The 19,680-nt window shown below is 31.4% G+C and overlaps 1 protein-coding gene across 1 annotated transcript; it reads left to right on the top strand.

Moving 5' to 3' along the window:
* Positions 1-1,341: 1,341 nt before the first annotated feature.
* On the top strand, positions 1,342-18,352 carry LOC115890787 (esterase B1-like). Its single transcript, XM_030911123.1, has 7 exons — positions 1,342-1,494; positions 3,757-3,946; positions 5,937-6,126; positions 10,907-11,057; positions 15,063-15,238; positions 17,271-17,421; positions 18,001-18,352. The coding sequence occupies exons 1-7, from the start codon at positions 1,371-1,373 to the stop codon at positions 18,306-18,308; spliced, it is 1,290 nt and encodes a 429-aa protein (XP_030766983.1). The 5' UTR covers positions 1,342-1,370; the 3' UTR covers positions 18,309-18,352.
* Positions 18,353-19,680: the final 1,328 nt, after the last annotated feature.

Raw genomic sequence — 19,680 nt, 5'->3', positions numbered from 1 at the left:
AATTTTTTTTTGTTTTTATTTAAATCAGGGAAAATCTTTAACTATTATCTCTACAATTTCATTCTATTTACAACAAATTAAAACTAAAATTCAAATTTTGTTAACTGGTTTAGCAGACAAGAAATTTTGATAATCATTACTTTTTGTCATGGCAACCATGATGTTATAGTAATTGCATTAAAAATATGAGAGTAAAAATAGAAAAATTCTTTTGAATAATTTTGCAACTATTAAAAATCGTATATGAAATACCCACTAAAAGTTGAAGAGTCTTGTAAAATCTTATCAGAAAAATGATAATATATAGGGTGTACCCATTTAAAAAAAATTTTAATTTCTAAACAAAAAAAAAAATTCAAAAAATATATTTGAACACCCTTGTAGTATCTAACTAAAATATCTTTACGCAGATCTTTCTATATATCTACAAAATTATCCTACCAAATTTGAGTTGTCCAACTTCAGAAACAATGCCATCACTGACAATTTTTTATCGCACTGCAATCTAACATTTGTTTTAAACAAACTCTAAATATTACAAAACTATTAATTTTAAGCATATAACATGTTATATAAAAACGTTATGGAATTTTACGCAGAATCCAAAATAAAATAAAAAAATAGGGTGGGTTCCATTTAAAAAAAACATATGCTATAGCCGCCACACTTTCTTGAAGCAATCTGTATAATTTTATAATAATTTTAAAATGTGTATCTTAACCGTCACTATAACTTTTATATTTAATATTTTTTGTAAACCCTCCAAACAAATGGAGATAATGAACTTGCACTTAGTTGACTCACCCTGTACATAATAAGCCGTGACGTGCAATGTGTAAATTTTCAACATTAAAAGTATATAGCAAAGAAAATATTAAACTTTTATTTCAAAATTGGGAACCAATTTACGATAAAGTCATAAACACAACGAATTTGAATAGCAATACGTAACTGAACGAAGTAATAACAAGGTTCTAAAAGAACAGTGTTCGACTGCAAGGTCCGCTAGTAAAAATTTTCAAGCTTAAAGTGTCGCAGCATAACATTTAAACCAAAAATTCCTAATACAAAACTAAAGTGTCAAAATGAATAACAATGTCAGGAAATAAATAAATAAATGTGGCAACTTGACATTTTTTACAGCAGAAGTACTACCCCAATCCCCATCGGGAAAATTAAATTCCAGTTAGTCAGTCCGGCGCCGAATATGTCCATGGTTCGCAACAATCAATTTAGAAATCGCGCCCTCGATTACGTAACTAAAAGTTTAATTGGTATCGCTTTTATGTAAAAATTTGTTCGAATTAAGAAATAAGTGTTTTTTACATATTTTTTAGTTACCAGAAGAAACAGATAGTTTGAAACCGGTAATGGTATGGATTCATGGTGGGGGTTTTGTTAGTGGATCCAGTTCAACCCAACTTTATGGTCCAGAGTTTTTGCTTACTCAAGATGTAGTTCTTGTAACCATTAACTACCGACTAGGAATATTTGGTAATAATTTATTTCTGCTTCATATTTTGTTTCTATTAGGTATCTTTTCAAAATCTTGAATTATTACATTGATGTGACGTTTCCTTACAAAGTTAATAATAATAATAGCTCCAGTTTATATCGTTTAACGCCTTGGGAGTAGCAAAGTACAGCTTACCATGCTATAGTCTATAAAATAAATAACTTTGAATTTTGACAGTTATTTTTTACCAACATGGCAAATATAAAATACCTCTGTCCAAAAAGTTACTGATATTCTTTAAATTGAGTGCCTTAACGAATCAGATAGGTAACTCTTCGTGAAATAGAAAAGGAAAATAATAAAACAAGTGACAGTTCTTCCTCTTCTTGCAAAAATCAACACGAAATGTTATAATTGTCAAAAGTAAAATGTCATCAACTTTTGAGATTTCTAAATATCATACCAATGCCGTCTCTAATAGAACAGCCTCGGAGCGAGATTTATGACATCACACTAGTTAGATACTACGGATTAATAAATATGTTGTAGAATACATGGAAAACATAATTATTCCTCGTATATTTGGTTTGAATTTTAAAAATGATATAGCTTTCATGAAATATACATAATATACAGTTAATAAATACAATATATATACCAATTTATAGTAATAAATACTTTGGCAAATAAACTACGAACCTAACAAATGCAATTTGGGGTTTGAAAATCGATCTAATTTAACAAAAAACTTAATATCTACTAATTGTGATGTATTGTTATTAATGTTCAAAAAATTATATTTGCAAATAATATACTACCATAGAAAAAAATGCGTCAGCGATGACTATGAAATAAAGATCGCTGTCATTTTATACGTACAATTATTCTAAAATTTTTGATTTTCTTGGGATTTAGGTTCGGGAAAAACGCTGATAAGGTAATTAATATAGATAAGTTTTCATTTAGTTTTTCATTATTTTTATTTGGTTTCGGCTAACATTATAGCCTTTATCAGTGTTGTGTCATATGAAAAAAATAGTGTCGAATATAATCCAAAAAATTACATATAAAATATTCACACCACACACCACATAATGTTTACTACAATTAATAAACTAATATAAACTTGTTAAAAGATTACCACATATATTTTAAAATTATTATTCTTAACACTAAAACTATCTACATTGACTATGGAGTACGATTTCAGCCATATTGTAAAACATTTGCTGCATTTGTATGGTTCATAGTTTATTTGCCAAAGTTATTTATTACTATAAATATGTATATATATATATATATATATATATATATATATTGTATTTATTACCTTTACATTATGTATATTTCATGTAAACTATATCATTTTTAAAATACAAACCAAAAATACGAGGAATAATTATGTATTCCATGTATTCTACAACATAATGTTTATTAATCCGTAGTATCTAACTAGCGTGACGTCATAAATCTCGCCGTGGGGCTGTTCTATTAGAGACGGCATTGCGTCAGCATGGCCGCAAGTTGCTAACCTAATAAAATTAACACTAGAAAAGCCCGCGAGAACTGTCAAATTCAAAGTTATTCGTTTTACAGACCCGTACCCGTTCCCGCTTCAACCGCCTAATATTACCTCAGGATTGTGAATCCCAAGTCCAAGTACTCATTTACAGTACGTCTGTCTGTTCTGTACCTACGGGGTATCCGTGAGAGAGGAAACGATATTCTCTCGATGTTTTTCGTAAAAAAATAGACGACGCGTCCCATCAATAAAAATTCAAAAAATTTGCAAGTAGCCAATAAAATGAGTGGGCCGAGCGATTTGCGGTGACGCACTCGTCAAATCGACGTATAAAATATATTGCTGTTTATTTAAATGTTTTTTGTCCGCATTCCTTTCATAGACACAGATCCAGCAGATGTACTGTAAGACTGAGTCGACCAAGGTGCCCGGTAGTGTAGAGGTACAGCTCTTGTCTACTAATCTAAAGGTTGTGGGTTCGAATCCTACAGCGGGCAGTTCATCAGCCGACTATTTTGATTATAATAAAAATAGTTTTGGGTACCTAGGTCCTTACAAGTTATCTGGTCCTATAAATTACCCGAAAATTACAAAATTAAAAATATTTGGATTAGAAAATTGATATTTGATAGTGAAATGGCGCTAGTGAAATCGAGTTTTTAGATAGAATTCTTATTTGGAGATGTCACCTACAGAGTGTTCAAAGAACTACATTAAAATTCATATTATCATTATTAATTTCATCCACCTAATACTTTATATTTTTTTCGAATTGAAGGTTTCCTGCGTATAAAAGATCCAAAGTTTCACATAAGTGGAAATATGGGTTTTAAGGACCAGGTAGCTGCACTGAGATGGGTGAAGAACAATATAATTCAATTTAATGGCGACCCAAACAATATCACTCTGTTTGGCGAAAGCGCTGGTTCAGCTTCGGTTCACCTTCACATTTTGTCTCCACTTTCCAGGTAAAAAAACTATTAGTTGTTTTAATGGTTGTAAATTGGTTGTAAACTTACTTCTCTGACTTCTCGGACCTTTATTGTCACATTCTCGTTCAACATAGTTTATCAGGGAAGCTACAAGCTCTTTGCGTCGGCTGTTTAAATGCTTCGGCATATTTTCAACACACAGTTGCAAGAAATGCAATACAAAAACTCCAAAATTTAGTTATTAAAAGAACTGTTTATGCTTAAGAGCACAATTTAAAAAAAAAGACTACGAAAATAGGCAAAAACGAGAATTACTCACAATGATTCAACAACACAATATTATACAAAATAATGACTGACATTAGGATAATTGTCAAAATAATAATCGACAACCTTGCTGAAAACGGCGCAATGTGACCAACATAGCGATAATAAAATTCGGTTTAAACTAATTTTTGCAGATTTAATCTAATGATTGTAACAGATATTTTATATCTGTTACAATCATTTGTTCTATAAAGTAAAATGAAGAGCTATCTTAAATTATGCAACAAATTTAAACATTTTTGCCAAAATTTCATTTAGTCACGTTTATAGACTTTAGTGTCAATGTAGATATGATTGATGACGTGCATCGGAATGTGTTTTGCGATTACAATAGGTACCTTTTTTTTAATTGTTAATATTCATTTTCTATACATTTCTATACCCTACTTTAAAATACTTAAAAGATATCTTTAGTCTACTGACGGCTTTAGAAACACATCAAAATACTCTTTTTATTGTGAAAAGTTGAAAAATTACAACTTTCCTTTATATACAGGGTGGTCCGAATTGTATTCCGGAAACTTCGGGAGCATATTCTGCAGATAAAAAGAAGTAAAGAACTTCTTATAAATGTATGTCCTAAAATGCTTAGTTTCGGAGATACAGGGTGTAGAAATTTCATTTTAATTTCAATGTTTTCCAAATAATTTCTGAAGTAACGTCAATATTTGGATGAAAATTGGTGTTTGTTTTTTGACATGAGAAATTTGATTTTGGTGATTAATATGACTCCTATTTGTAGAGGGCGCCACCTACATGTGTTTTAACTGTTTTGAAGAATAATAACTTTTTGTCCGTACCTGTATAGAACTGCTGAGTGAAAAAATATACATTTTCGTATTTTTTTACGTAAAAAATGTCTCTTGGTAAAAATCGTTACGAGCAATCCTTCTCGAGATATTTAGAATGGGAATAGTCAATACATGTCATTATTGACAAAAATTAAGCATGTTGAGTAGATAGATATTTGACTAAAAAGATAAATTTGAAAAAAAATTATTTTTTTAAATTAATCATAAAATTTTCTTCGAAAAAATGATAATTGATGATGGTTTGGCACAAAAACATTTCAAAATTATCATTTTCGTCTATTAACTATTTAGTCAACATGTTTATATAATTTATGTCAATGATGACAGGTATTGATAATTTCGATTTCAAATATCTTGAGAACTATTACTCGTAGCGATTTTTACCAAGAGACTTTTTTTACGTTAAAAACGTCGTTAATGTATATTTTTTTTACCTAGTAGTTTTATACAGGTACGGACGAAAAGTTATTACTCTTCAAACCAGTTAAAAATATGTAGGTGGCGCCCTCTACAAGTAGGAGTCATATTGACATCAAAATCGAATTTCTCCTATCAAAAAAACTCCCAGACACCAATTTTCATCCAAATATTGATGTTACTTCAAAAATTATTTGGAAAAAATTGAAATAAAAATGAAACTTCTACACCCTGTATCTCCGAAACTAAGCATTTTAGGACATACATTTTTAAGAACTTTTTTACTTATTTTTATCTGCAGAATATGCTACTGAAGTTTCCGGAATCCAATTTTGACCACGCTGTATACCTTCATTTATAAAACTCTGTATCCTGATACATGAAAATTTAAAAGAAAATACGTTTCTTCTTTCATATCAAATATTTAATAGTAAATTATTTAATTAAACTTATTTTTTATTTAATCCTAGCAATCTATTTCACAAAGCAATACTTCAGAGCGGATCTGCTCTAAACCCTTGGTCTGAAGAATGCAATCACAACGCTGTAACCATTGCTAGGTTAGCTAATAAGAGCGTAGACACAGAAAAAGAAGCTGTGGAGTACCTTCGAGGCATTTCTGTAGAAGAACTGTTTGCTTTACAAACTACAACAATAGCAGTAACGTATATTTATTTACCTATTTATTAGATTAATATGTTTAATACCGTATGATCGAGAAAAAACGGCGTCAACGATGGCTATGAAATGAAGATCGCTGTCATTTTATATGTAAATTTATATGGGAAATGTCATTGATCGTCATTTCCCAGCCAACTGGACGCCGTTTTTTTTCGATCATACGGTACAAGGAATAAGGGGTATGTGAATATCTTCTGACAAGCACAATGTCTATCATACGATCGAAATAGAAAACGGCATCTAGTTGGCTTTGAAATTATTATCAATGACATTTTTCATATAAATTTATATATAAAATGAGAGCGATCCTCATTTCCAACTCAACTCTGATGCAGGCTTTTTTAATTGTATGGTATATAGAATAAAAAAGTTTACTTCTTTTAAGCTTCATTCAGAACCTCGCAATTAGTGGAATAATTTTCAATATTTGGCTTATAAAACAATAAACTTTTGATTTCTAACCACAACTTCTCTTGACGGAACATAATCAAAAGCCAAAATGATATTTCTCGCAAATTTTAAACTATAATTAGTGGAAAAGTAAAAAGTCTGATATCTTTTTCCACTAATTGAAAGTTCCTGCCACTAATTTTAACGTTCTGAATCATAGACTTAAAATAAAATATAGACTGAGCATCTCATTCATAAATAGCTGGAACATGGGGTCAGACAATGTCTTGTTATTGTTGTGTTATTGTTTTAGGTTATAACGAGTTCGACACGAGCGATAGATAGGTTGTCTCTGTCGTAACGGTCGTTCCCTGACTTGACTCTGCCGAGAAACACAACACTGTCTTTCGTTTCTCAAGTACACCTGAACTCTCCCGTATCATAGCCGGGTTATTTTTTATTTTAATGAAGCTATAATTAAATTAAAAATATATCGTATTTAAACTTTTTATATTTTATTAAGATTTAGGACCAGGTTTTTAAATAAAAATTTAGAAAAAAACGTTTTAGAGTCCAAAAAGGATAAAAATAATAAAATACACGTTATAGAAGAAATTTTATAATCGAAATACGTAATTTTTGAAATTAATAATAATAATTATTAATTTTAGTCAAACATTACAACCCTAATATTAATCAAAACAGGATCTATTCCACAGATATAATAGAATCAGCGACAGGAGAGAAAAAAAAAAATATGATTGGTGTAATTTTTTTCTGGTTAAGTGATGTCTTATTATGTAAATTAGAGAAAACATAAATCTGTTCCATTAAAGCAAGGAAGGTGATAGGAAGAGGATAAAATAAAAACTACATTTATTTAACTCGGTACTGTCTTTATTATACCGGGTGCGTCCCAAAAGTGGCTTATCCCCATAATTTTTTTATATTTTCAAATAAAAAAACAAGATTTAGTATGTTCGTATATGACATAAATTAGGATTGATTGACGTTTCAATGTTTTTGGTCACTTCCTGTTTTACCGGAAATAACTATAACTTTTAATTTTTAATCTGCACCCGCAGTATATTTCTACTTTATTCGATAGAAAATGACACTCTGAATAGAATGACATATCATATGTCAACTTTTGACATTTTCGCATATGGTTTAATTGTAATTGTAACACGCGGTTCATAACGACAATTTGACTCGAAATACCAAGTGTGTGTGGTATCAATATATTCATAAAAAATTGCTTTTTCCAAATATCCTAATGAGTCACCCTTGTTCCATTTGAAAAAATTGACATATGTATGATTAAAAATACGATTTGTACATCTTTTAACCGGCTTAGACACGACACGAAACCTATTAGACGATCAAAACTATTTTTCCAAGGCTCTTTGATTAAAACTTAGTGGCACCCTGGATTGAAATTTAAAATACGATTTGTTTTTAAGCGACAATGTCAAAAGTTGACATATGATATGTCATTCTATTCAGAGTGTCATTTTTTATCGAATAAAGTAGCAAAATACCGAGGGTGCCTTTAAAAAACAAAAGATGTAATCATTTCGGTGAAACAGGAAGAGACCAAAAACAATTGAATATGTCAATAAGTCTAAATTTATGTCATATACCTACTAACATACAAATCTGTTTTTATCTGAAAAAAATAAAAAGTTATAGAGAGTGAGCCACTTTGAGACTGACTTGGTATATTAAAAATATTGTTTCATAACGTAATATAATTTTAAAATTCTTGTATGTTATTTTAGATTCTGAAGATAATTTTAGAATAAACCGGAATATATTTTTAATAAAAACATGATTAATTATTAACAGGGTTTTAATTATGATTTTGTTACAATGTAAGTAAGTAAATAATGTAATGTAAGAGAAAAAATTCAGATTTTACATTTTACTAAAATATTATCTAAATAATCGCCTTTCTACAACAACGCCACTGACTCCCAATGGGTAAATTGAGAGTTGCCTACCCGTCGAAAGCCGTTTCAAGACTTAAATGAATTATTTAAGTCAAATTTCTTGCAAATTTGGCACTGGCGAACCATATTTTATAGTTCTTGAACAGAAAAAGTCAATAAAATAAACACTTAAGGACTACAAGCTAAGAAAATGCGTTAATACAGCCGGGGACATAGCGGCAACAAAGCTTTACCGCACACGTGCGACGCGTACTACAAGGTAATAAATGAATGAATAGGCTCCCTCGCCTCTAATCGGTGTTGTCATATTGTAAAGAAGTTATCCTTTTTAAACAGTATCCGACTTATAATTTAGTTGTATAAGGACTATTTTTAATACATCTATGGAATATTAAAATCTACTTTATTAAACTGTAGTATTAATATCTCAATATATGTGTATAACAAGAAAAAAAAATATTGATAATATTAAAGACGTGACAACATAGGCTGGATGTGACGATGGATGGCTCGGTCGACTGTACCCAGAAGTAAACATGTGTACAAAAAAGATTGTTTGACCGCGTTGAGATGTAAATAGTGTAGTCTATATTTTATTTTAAGTCTATGTTCTGAATGCTTATATTCAAATTAAGGGAACACACACTTCTTCGCTAATTGAAACTAAACACTAACTAACACTGAACACTAATTTATTCCAGTAATTTCGAGGTTCTGAATGAAGCTTAACAATTTTAAGATTATATAATTTACTTCACATAGAAGATCCTTTATATACAGTGTGTAAAAAATGTACACTGTTATTGCAAGCATATTCTATAAAAATTATTTGAGGAAAAAATAAAAAGGTCTAGATATAGAACTTTTCGGTTCACTGGAACTTTTAGCTTGATATTATTTTCTATAATTTAGTAACAAAAAAGATATTATACAGGATGGTCCGAACTGTATTCTCTAAACTTCGGCAGCATATTCTGCTGATAAAATAATTAAAAATTCGTATAAATGTATTATGTCTAAAATGCTTCGTTTCGGGGGATACAGGGTGAAGAAGTTTCATTTTTATTTCGATTTTTTCCTAATAATTGTTGAACTAAATTCGGTATTTGGATGAAAATTAGTTCTGGGTTTTTTTAACATGAGAAATTTGATTAATATAACTTCTACCAGTAGGGGGCGCCACCTGCATATTTTTTAGTTGTTTTGGGGAGTAATAACTTTTCGTCCGTCCTTGTCTTACACTACTGAGTGAAAAAATATACATTTGTACCTGTTTCTGCTTAAAAAATATCTCTTGGTAAAAATTGCTTCTCGAGATATTGGGATTCTTAATAATCAATACATATCATTAATAAAAAAAAATAATTGAAGACATGAGTCGATAAAGGTGTTATGTCGTATTTTTTTAAAAATCAGTTGTATTCAGTATTTCAACATCCCTTTGACAGATCTATCCTCCAATGGACTTTAAATATCAAATATAAATACCATAAAGAATATCCTAGGTGATAGAGGTATCATGTCACATACACCATCAATAATTTTTAGACGTGTTTTGACGATTTACTCGAAACTTTAAAAAAGCGACACGTAATTTTACGTAAGAGATATCATGGTAAAAATTATAACAAATAACTATTATAAAGATGTTCGGAAATTTTTTTAAGTCGTTTTAGGGACAAAAATTTTAGGAAACTTTATGATAACATGATTTCGGCAGAACCTTCAGCATTAACTCGTTTTAACGGAAATACGATTTTTCAAACATTACGAAATTTCGAGAAAATTGACAGTGGGGTATTAAAACAGATTTTCTTGAACCTTTGGCACCAGAACGTTTCGAAAATTATCAATTTACTCAAATATCTACCTGGTGAACATTTTTAATTTTTGTAATTGATGGCCATGTATTGAGTATTAAGAATCCAAATATCTTGTGAACGGTTGGTCGCAGCGATTCTTACCAAGAGACATTTTTTACGTAAAATAAGACGTAAATGTATATTTTTTCCACTCAGTAGTGTAATACAGGGACGGATGAAAAGTTATTACTCTTCAAAATAGTAAAAAAAACATGTAGGCACCACCCCCTACAAGTAGGAGTCACATTGACATCGAAATAAGATTTCTGATGTTAAAAAAACCCAGATATCAATTTTCATGCAAGTGTCGACATTAGTTCAAAAATTATTTCAAAAAAATCCAAATAATAATAAAACTTCTACACCCAGTAACTAAGCATTTTAGGACATACATTTATACGAACTTTTTTACTTATTTTTATCTGCAGAATATGCTACCGAAGTTTCCTGAATACAGTTCGGACCACCCTGTATATTGATTTTATTGCTTGAGAGACATATTAATAGTAGTATTTAATCATCAGCAATGTAACTGAAACAGGTAAATAATTACAGAAGGCAGAGCCAGGTTCAATATGGCCATTCGGTTTGGCAATCGAGGATAGCTCAAACAGAGGTGCCTTTATGTCAAGAAGACCTATAGATATTATTACCTCAGGGGATTACAACAAGGTCCCTATTATTTTCGGATATAATAGTAGAGAAGGTATGTATGTATATTAGAGAAAGGTTTAGTTATCTATGCCATTTTAACTCTTTATTCTTAACTCTAGTTCTTTATTCTTCAAACATTTGTTTCAATTAATTGTATTTTATAAAAAATAACAGTGGCACTGCTTATTTAGATATGTTTTTTATAATTATATAGTAATAATAAATGAATTTCGAATTTATATTGTCCGTAGATGAGTATTTACCGAGGGGTGTCTCACTACTGGAATTACTGCCATATAATAATTACAAGGCAGTCATAGGCAGTCTTCTTCGCAGTCATTGGCAGTCGCTTGGCATTAAGATGATATTTGGGCAGTACATGTACATTTTTTACCCAAATGAGACACCCCTCGGTATTTACAGAGGTACTTACTTACCAACACTCTCCCAAACTAATAAACACTAGAGCTGAACACTTACCTAGAAACGAAAAACAATAATTAAACCTTTTTAAAATACCCAATAAATTTTTTTATCTAAATACACATACAGGGTGTCCTACTTAAGATGGATACAAGCCAATATATTGGTTGTTTGTTGAGAGATCTTTTTCATTTTTGGCAGGAGGCTGTATGGCTATAAGACGTACATTTTGCCCAGGGTAAGAAATGCGATACCTCATAGACGTACGTTTTAATGGGGTTTGATATTTTTCGAGTCAAGAGTAAACTACCCTTAGGACAGAATTTATTTCAAATCTGATAAATTATATTGAATCCTCCTTATCTAAGATACTTAAGTTCTAATTTTGATAAATATTGATACAGGGTGTGTCATTAATATAAGACATTTTTATTTTTATTATTATTTTTTTAAGTACTTACGACGCCACTGGATATAAACAACTGGTTTATTATCATTTACGACATCTTAAGTGGGACACCCTGTATATGTTCATATCAAATAAACTTTTAGTAACGTGATTAAGCTTCGCCGGCACATCGTTGCCCACTTTTACATATTTTCTTTTAATCAAAATATTTTAGGAAACAAATAAATTAATTATAAATATATAAACAGTTATTATTTACATCAACAAAACTCACCTCCTTAACTTTTCTACCGCTTTCCCGTTCAAAATATTCTAATAGAGTTGTGATAAGTTTTTGTACGGCTATTAAGATATCTTCCCATACAGCACATCAAATCACATTTACGATGTGTTTACATTATTAGATGTAGACACAGGGTGACACAATTCCCCCGATGTAAATATGCTACGTTTACACATTTTAGTTCAACACGTATGCGCAAAGGTTAAACGTCCGCCTCACAATGTAGCCAGTATAGCATTTACGTATACAGAAAATAAGGGATACACAGTGTGCCGTAGGATACACAGTACTTGTGTATTACGTTTAAACTCTGTTTACACATTGCAGTTGTGACTACCGCGTGTATACGTATATATTTTGCTTCGTATATACATCTTGTGCTAGATAAAACTACTTCTTATCAACGAATTTAGGAAATAATACAAGTTTTGATGCCTAATTTTTCGTTCTTTTTAAGAAATATTTATTCAATGATACCAATTATATCTTTAAAACTTTGTATTTTCCAAAAGTATCTCGATCGTAAGTTCATGAGAAGTAGCCTTAAAATTGTTCCATTTTTGTTTTGTATTAAATGTACCATTTTTCCTCCATAAAATGGATTCAGTGATTAAAAAATAAAATTCTTATATTTCTTTATATCATAGAGCGCAATTGAGCAAATAACACAATAATAATAATTATTTACACTGCAGAAACCAGAAGTAAGAAAACACTGTAAAAGAATAGAATTTGTATCAAAATGTATTAAAAATATAAGTACCTAGCATAACAACATACTAAAATATACACTGGTATATCGCCACGATATGGTGGACCTCATTTTTTATAGTTTAGTCATCTTTTTCTCCTCTTTTCCCTCCAAACAGTTGTTTTGTTAGCATACCCAATCATCGAGCACTCTGTTGGACTTTGTTGTATTTTATTTCCAGATTAACAATATCACCCTTAAATTTTATATGAAACTGATTATTGAATATTAAACATACCTGTATATTGATCCATCAATAACTTACCGAATATCAGTGTAAGAAGTTCTTTGAAGTGTTTAAATCTTTCTTTCTCTGGTCCATTTAGATTTTTATTATGTTCAAATTAAAAAAAAATATATTGCAGAGCTCACCTCTTTATCATTATACGAGAATATTTGGAGTTTTCATTCATTGGAGTCAAAATTTGGTAAATTAGGTATTGAGCGAGGTATCGAGTAAGGGAAGAGTCGCTGCTGTAATATTAATAATACTCTTAGGAAGGTGTAACAAGGTTATTAAAAACTTGTGCTTACCTTAAAATTTCTTTTAAACTACACACAAACAGAACATTTATATAGAGCTTCCGAATGATAAAACAATAATGGCTGCTAACACATAACACTCATAGAAAGGAGAAAGGAGAGAGGACACATAAGATACACTTGGTCGGTGTATCTACGCTGAGGCCATCCGCGCGTGCGCACTCCTTCATTTCATGCTAGAATGTAAACACAACAGTACACTATTAGACAGTGTCTATATAGATATTTATATTATGTGTATACGTCACATTTTTACAAGGTGTGTACTATAGGCACAACTATGATACGAAGTATCACACACACATATGACTTACACATTGTATGTCTCATATACCGACTTCAGATTTCAGCATTTTAATAATTATTTGTTACGTTACAAAAAACTCTTTAGAATCTTGAGTGCATACGGTATACAACTAGTAAACACTGTATCACACAATTATATCAATATAAACCTGCGTGTATCTCATATGTATATGTTAGAACTAGATGAACATTTAGGTTCACTTTAACATATTTTGTTTCTCATGTGTCTCCCTTGTAGAAACGTAATTTCATTTGGACGTGCGGTATGGGTTGTATTGTACACTTCGCAAAAAGAGGTTCTAAAAAGAACAATGTTCGACTGCAAGGTCTGCTAGTAAACATTTTTAAGCTTAAAGTATCAGAACTCTATTTATTTAAACTAAAAACTCATAATAAAAAACTAAAGTGTCAAAACGAATGACAATGTCAGGAAATAAATAAATAAATGTGGCAACTTGACATTTTTTACAGCAGAGCTGCCACCTGAATCCCCAGCGGGAGATTTAAATTCCAGTTAGTCAGCCCTGCGACGAATATGTTGCCTTGGTTGGCAACAATGAATTTAAAAATTGCCCCTCGATTTAGTAACTAAAAGTTTAATTGGTATCAAATATGTGTACTATACCGGGTGTGTCTCAAAAGTGGCTCACCCCAATAACATTTTTTATTTATTTTTTTTAAATAAAAAACGAGATTTGGTATGTTAGTATATGACATAAATTAGGATTGATTGACGTATTATGGTACGTATACATTGGCGCGCTGGGCCGCGAACGCGCGGCACGCGAGCACCGATTCGCCTGTACTTGTACGTGTTTTCAAGTAGCGCGCGCTCCGCGAGCAAACAGCTAGCGGCGAACCATCTCCAGTCGGTTTTTCGACGCTCCGCTTTGTTTGTTCGTTGTTCAATTGGGACGGCCGGTGAAGACACCGCGCGCATTTATCAGTGACTATGTGTATTTTCTTTGAATATATTCTCTTTTTTGTATTTTTCTTTGAATATTGTTTATTAATGCAGTGTTTAAAGAGTCGCACTACTCATGATTAAAATTGCGTAGTTCTTCTCGGACGATAGATACATGATTAACGACTAGACGAATGTTTGCGGGATTTCTATGAATCTTGGGATGTTCGTTAAAACAATAAAAGTAACGCGCAGGCAACGCACGGCGCGCGCGCTGCGCTTTCGCGGCGCAGCGCACCAATGTATACGTACCATTAGGTTAAGTTATAAAGGTGAGCCACTTTTGAGACGCACCCGGTATACATATTCGGGTTTCTTTAATGATAAAACTGTTGATTTACTTAATTTTGTTAATTGGACACATTAAACTATTTTTAGGTCTCGTATCTCAATTGAATAAAGTTGCCAAGGGATCATTTAAGGCTGAAAAACCGGAACATTTTATACCACACAATGTGAATTTTAAAAACAATGTAATTCTACGTCGGAATTACGTGGATAAGTTGAAAAATTTGTACTTTTCTGGAACCACCGAAGAAGAGGCTGTGATCTCAGTAAGAAATGGTTTGAATTAATATATAAATATTGTAGCTAAGAAACGTAAAGCTTATTTCCTCTATAACGGGTGGTGCATCGTCATTGGAAACATAGAAAATCCCATGCAAATTTTGAATTGTCCATATTGGTTTCTCTGTTAATTTTACAGCGAATTCGTAAATAGGGTTTTTAAAGGTCTGCGTGTGTGTATACACATGCCAAATTAGAATAATTTTGGACAAACCAATGTCAAGTATGTAATTTAAGAAAAACTGCATCTATTTTTAAATTAAATCTGAACAGGTAACAATACAAAACCAGGCAAATGCCAACGTACCTGAAGTTGTCAACCTATAATTTTATCATTGTCAAAATATATAAATACATTAGTATTTACTAAACATTAGGTTTTTGCCGAGGCTTTTGCCTCATTTGAACCAATTTTAAATTACAAAAGTACAGGGTTTTCCATTTTCGTGTGTTTTACGGGGTATCTCGCTTATGTGTAGGTATACAAAGATGCGGTTTTCACATCACTGTGGTACTTTTTTATGATCTGAAGATGCAACATACAGATCTGTCTTAGCCCTCTTAGTTCCTAAAATACAGGGCGAAATTGAAAATGTTGCATTTTTCGACCCCCTTCATATCTTGCTTATCTTATAACTTATCTAAAAGGTGAAAACTGAGCCCAGTAGACATTTTGACATCCATTGGCCTAACTAGTTTTTCGTTTGGAGCTATCATTCTGGAAATATAACCTAAACTTATGTTTTTTGTTTAAATGGGACACCCTGTAAGTATATTTTTTTTTGAATTTGCCTTGTCATGAGCTTTGAAGTACTTTAACATAGTAGTGTAGACAGCACAACAAATTACATTTGACAATGATAAAATCATAGGTTGGCAACTTAAGGAATGTTGCCTCTTCACTTAATTTAAAAATATATGCAGTAATTCTTATGGTACTTAAAGTCAGCAGGTTCAAAATTGTTTAAATTTGGCATGTGTGTTCAGCATGGTAGACCTTTAAAAACCTATTTCCGACTGAGCTGTAAAATTAATAAGGGACCAATATATCGACAGTTTAAAATTTGAATGGGATTTCCTGTTTCCAACGACGATACACACACAGTATACTGTTTACTAGTGTTTACTTACTATAACACGTAAGTATATAAAAGATTTTACATTGTATATCTTGATCTCGATTTTGATATAAAAGTTTCTTTTCAAAAAAAATGTGGCAGAAAAATACTTATAATTTATTGAAATATTATAATATATATTATACAGGATGAGTCTTATATAATCATTATACAGGATGAGTCTTATATAGGTGTAATTTTTAGGGGTGGTATATTTCGACACCAGACAGAGTTTTTCTTTTCGTAAAAAAATGTTGAAAATTTTGTATTTTTATTTTTATTTTTATTTATACATTTTAATGCAAACAAAAAGTCTTTGATAGATGGTTATTATCAATTTTGATTAGCATCATATTTTTTGCTGTTATTAAGGTATCACATTTTCCGATAACTATTATCGCCCTTTCCCTAGCATTGAAATAAATAAATTTTGACTTCTTTAAATTTTTAACATAGCTAAAAATATAACGTTAACTAAAATTATATCAATACCAATCTGTAAATGAATAAAAACAAAATTATATTACCAATTAAATTTTCTCTACAACGCAACGGTCCGGAAATTTTGAAAAGTATAAACAGGATTAACTATTTTAGAACAAGCAATTTTTTTATAAAGGATGCATTTTTCTCAAAATGTTAAAAATAAAAAAGTTTGTCCTCTTGTAAAGATAATCCGGGGAAACATTGTACATCTTGAGTATACGTTTTATATAGTTAAGGTTTATCTGATGGTGATCATTTCTTGAATGTCCCGTGTGTCTCAAAGAAAACAAGTATAATTTTTTTTTATTATATATACAAATGATATTAAATTTTAAAATTGAAATCAAACATTATACTATAGTTCCAAATTCCAAAAAAAATCCTACGTTCTAACTTATGTCTTTATTACTTGCAGATTTTAGGAGACGCCTGGTTTGTAGTTGGAATTATAGGAGCTGTAAAGGGTCACTCTCAAACATCTATGTTACCAATTTACTTATACAAGATGTCTTTGGATACTAAGCTAAATATGTTTAAGACTATGCTAGGCATTAATGATATTCCAGGTAATATTGGTGGTTAGATTAAGAATGTCCCGTTAAATTTGTTTATCTCTATAAATATATATACAGAGTGAGTTTTCTACGATGTTCTCTATCAGTATCTTGGAAACTACTGGTGCTACAGAATCAGTCAAATTGGGAAAGAATTGCAGTTTTGTGAGGTCAAATATATGCGCCTTTCGGATTTTTGACAAAGTTTATTACTTACTAGATATTATATAGCTCCCTAATTCCATTATAATCTATTTTAGATAAAAAATTTTAAATAAAAGTTGAAGATAATCACATCCTTAACGAGACGTTGTTGAGTTTTTTTCTAAAGCCCGATATTCACATATGTCAAAAATGACAGGCTTTAGCTTTTTTATTATCTACAACTTTTATCTGAAGATATTTTGTCTAAAATAGATTATAATGGAATACTTGAATTGGTATGAAGTCAAAGTCTATAAAATAAAAATAAAATCCGTCCCACATATTTCTATAAATGGCAGAACTTGGCTGAGATGGCATTTGCCTCTCCAACATATATTTTATTTTCTCTAATTTTTTCTTAACACATATTCCATTTTAACCTTACAGGATGTGCCCATGCTGATGACATTGGCTATCTGTTCAAAACATTTGTAACTCCACCTATCGAAGCAGACAGCACTGAAGACATCAGTTTGAGGAATGTTCTGAAATTATGGACCAACTTTGCCAAGTATGGCGACCCCACTCCTGACGAAACCGAATTCGGTATTACATGGAAACCGACAAAGGCGCGCCAATTGAATGTTTTGAATATTGGATCAGAGCTAAGTTTGTCGGTAAATCCCGAGAATAAGAGGCTGGAGTTATGGAGAGAGTTGTACAGTCAGTCGCAAGCTACAATAAAATATTTGTAAAATAAAAATCGTCAATAAAAAATAAAATGAACGTTAATATAAATTGAAGTAAATTCTATAATTAAATATCCCCTACATTTTTAATCATATTAGCGAATCTTAACAACTATTAGTAAAAATCTACATACTTCTCTCTAAATTAAAAATGAAAGATCCTATCAGTCAATTATACGAGGGAAAACAAAATGTAGATCTTCTACTTCCTTCTTCATACTAGGCGAATCGCCTGTTTGGTTTCGTCGTCTCTACCGGTCAAACTGACAAGTTGTCGCTCCATCGTTTTCGTTAACGGCCTAAGCTTCTGCGACCTAGTGCAACGCTCACTATCCTTCTGTTGTCTATTCAGCTGATATGCTCGTTCCATTCTTCCTTTCTGCTGAGTACCCACTCATTTACATTTTTCACCTTGCATGCTCTTCTTATGCTTTCATTTCTCTCCCTGTCCAAAAGCGTCTTTCCAGCTGTTCTGGGTAGTACTCTCATTTCGGTTGTAGTCTCAATAGTTGTTTAGTTTTCGCTGTATCAGGTCGAGTTTCTGCAGTGTATGTCATTATTGGTCGTACCGTTGTTGCCTTGTAAATTCTCGCTTTAGTTTCCACCTCAATGTTTTTATTTCACCATATTGTGTCATTCAGGCATCCTGCTATTGTGGTTGCCTTCGTTGTCCGTTCTCGCACCTCCGCCTCTACATCACCATATCCTGAGATTTCTATGCCTAGATACTTGAACTTCATTTCTTGCTGGATAACATTGTCCTTGACTTCCAGTTTGCATCTTAGTGGTACTTTTGATGTCATCATGCATTTAGTTTTCTGTGTCGAAATTCTCATATTAAGTGATTTGGCAACGCAGTTAAATCGATGTAATAAACGCTGCAGATCGTCCTCATTTTCGGCTATCAATACGGCGTCGTCGGCGTACCACAGAATAGTAATTTCTTGGTCGCCCTGTATCCCTTCAGTAAACGTACATTTCCTATTGTAAAATGTAGATATTTTGGTGAAAATTTGAAACACCCTGTGGAATATATTGAGTGTGCAAGGAATTTAAAAATAGTTTTAACATCTAGATACATCCATTTTCAATAGTTTGATTTTTAGTTTATCTCAAAGGATATATTTTTGTTGGAGATGTTCGCTTTTGAAGAAGATACTTTTCTCGTAATTTTACATTTAAAATCATGCCTTTGTTTTGGTCTAGTCAACGAATTAGTAAGTTGTAAGTTGTAGTCTCGAAGCAGGCCTCCTTGACATAAGGTTTGCTTCGTTTAATCTTCTTCTTTACAGTCCGTTCACTTACATGTACGTTCCTCAGGCGCAATTCAACATAAATTTGAAAAGCCGACAAACGGCGATTTCCTAGCGATAAACTT

The sequence above is a fragment of the Sitophilus oryzae genome, unplaced genomic scaffold (assembly GCF_002938485.1).
Source record: "Sitophilus oryzae breed Bouriz unplaced genomic scaffold, Soryzae_2.0 scaffold_918_pilon_pilon, whole genome shotgun sequence".
Classification (NCBI taxonomy): domain Eukaryota; kingdom Metazoa; phylum Arthropoda; class Insecta; order Coleoptera; family Curculionidae; genus Sitophilus; species Sitophilus oryzae.
Note: the sequence above shows the minus strand (reverse complement) of the source record. Positions and strands in the feature narration are given on the sequence as shown.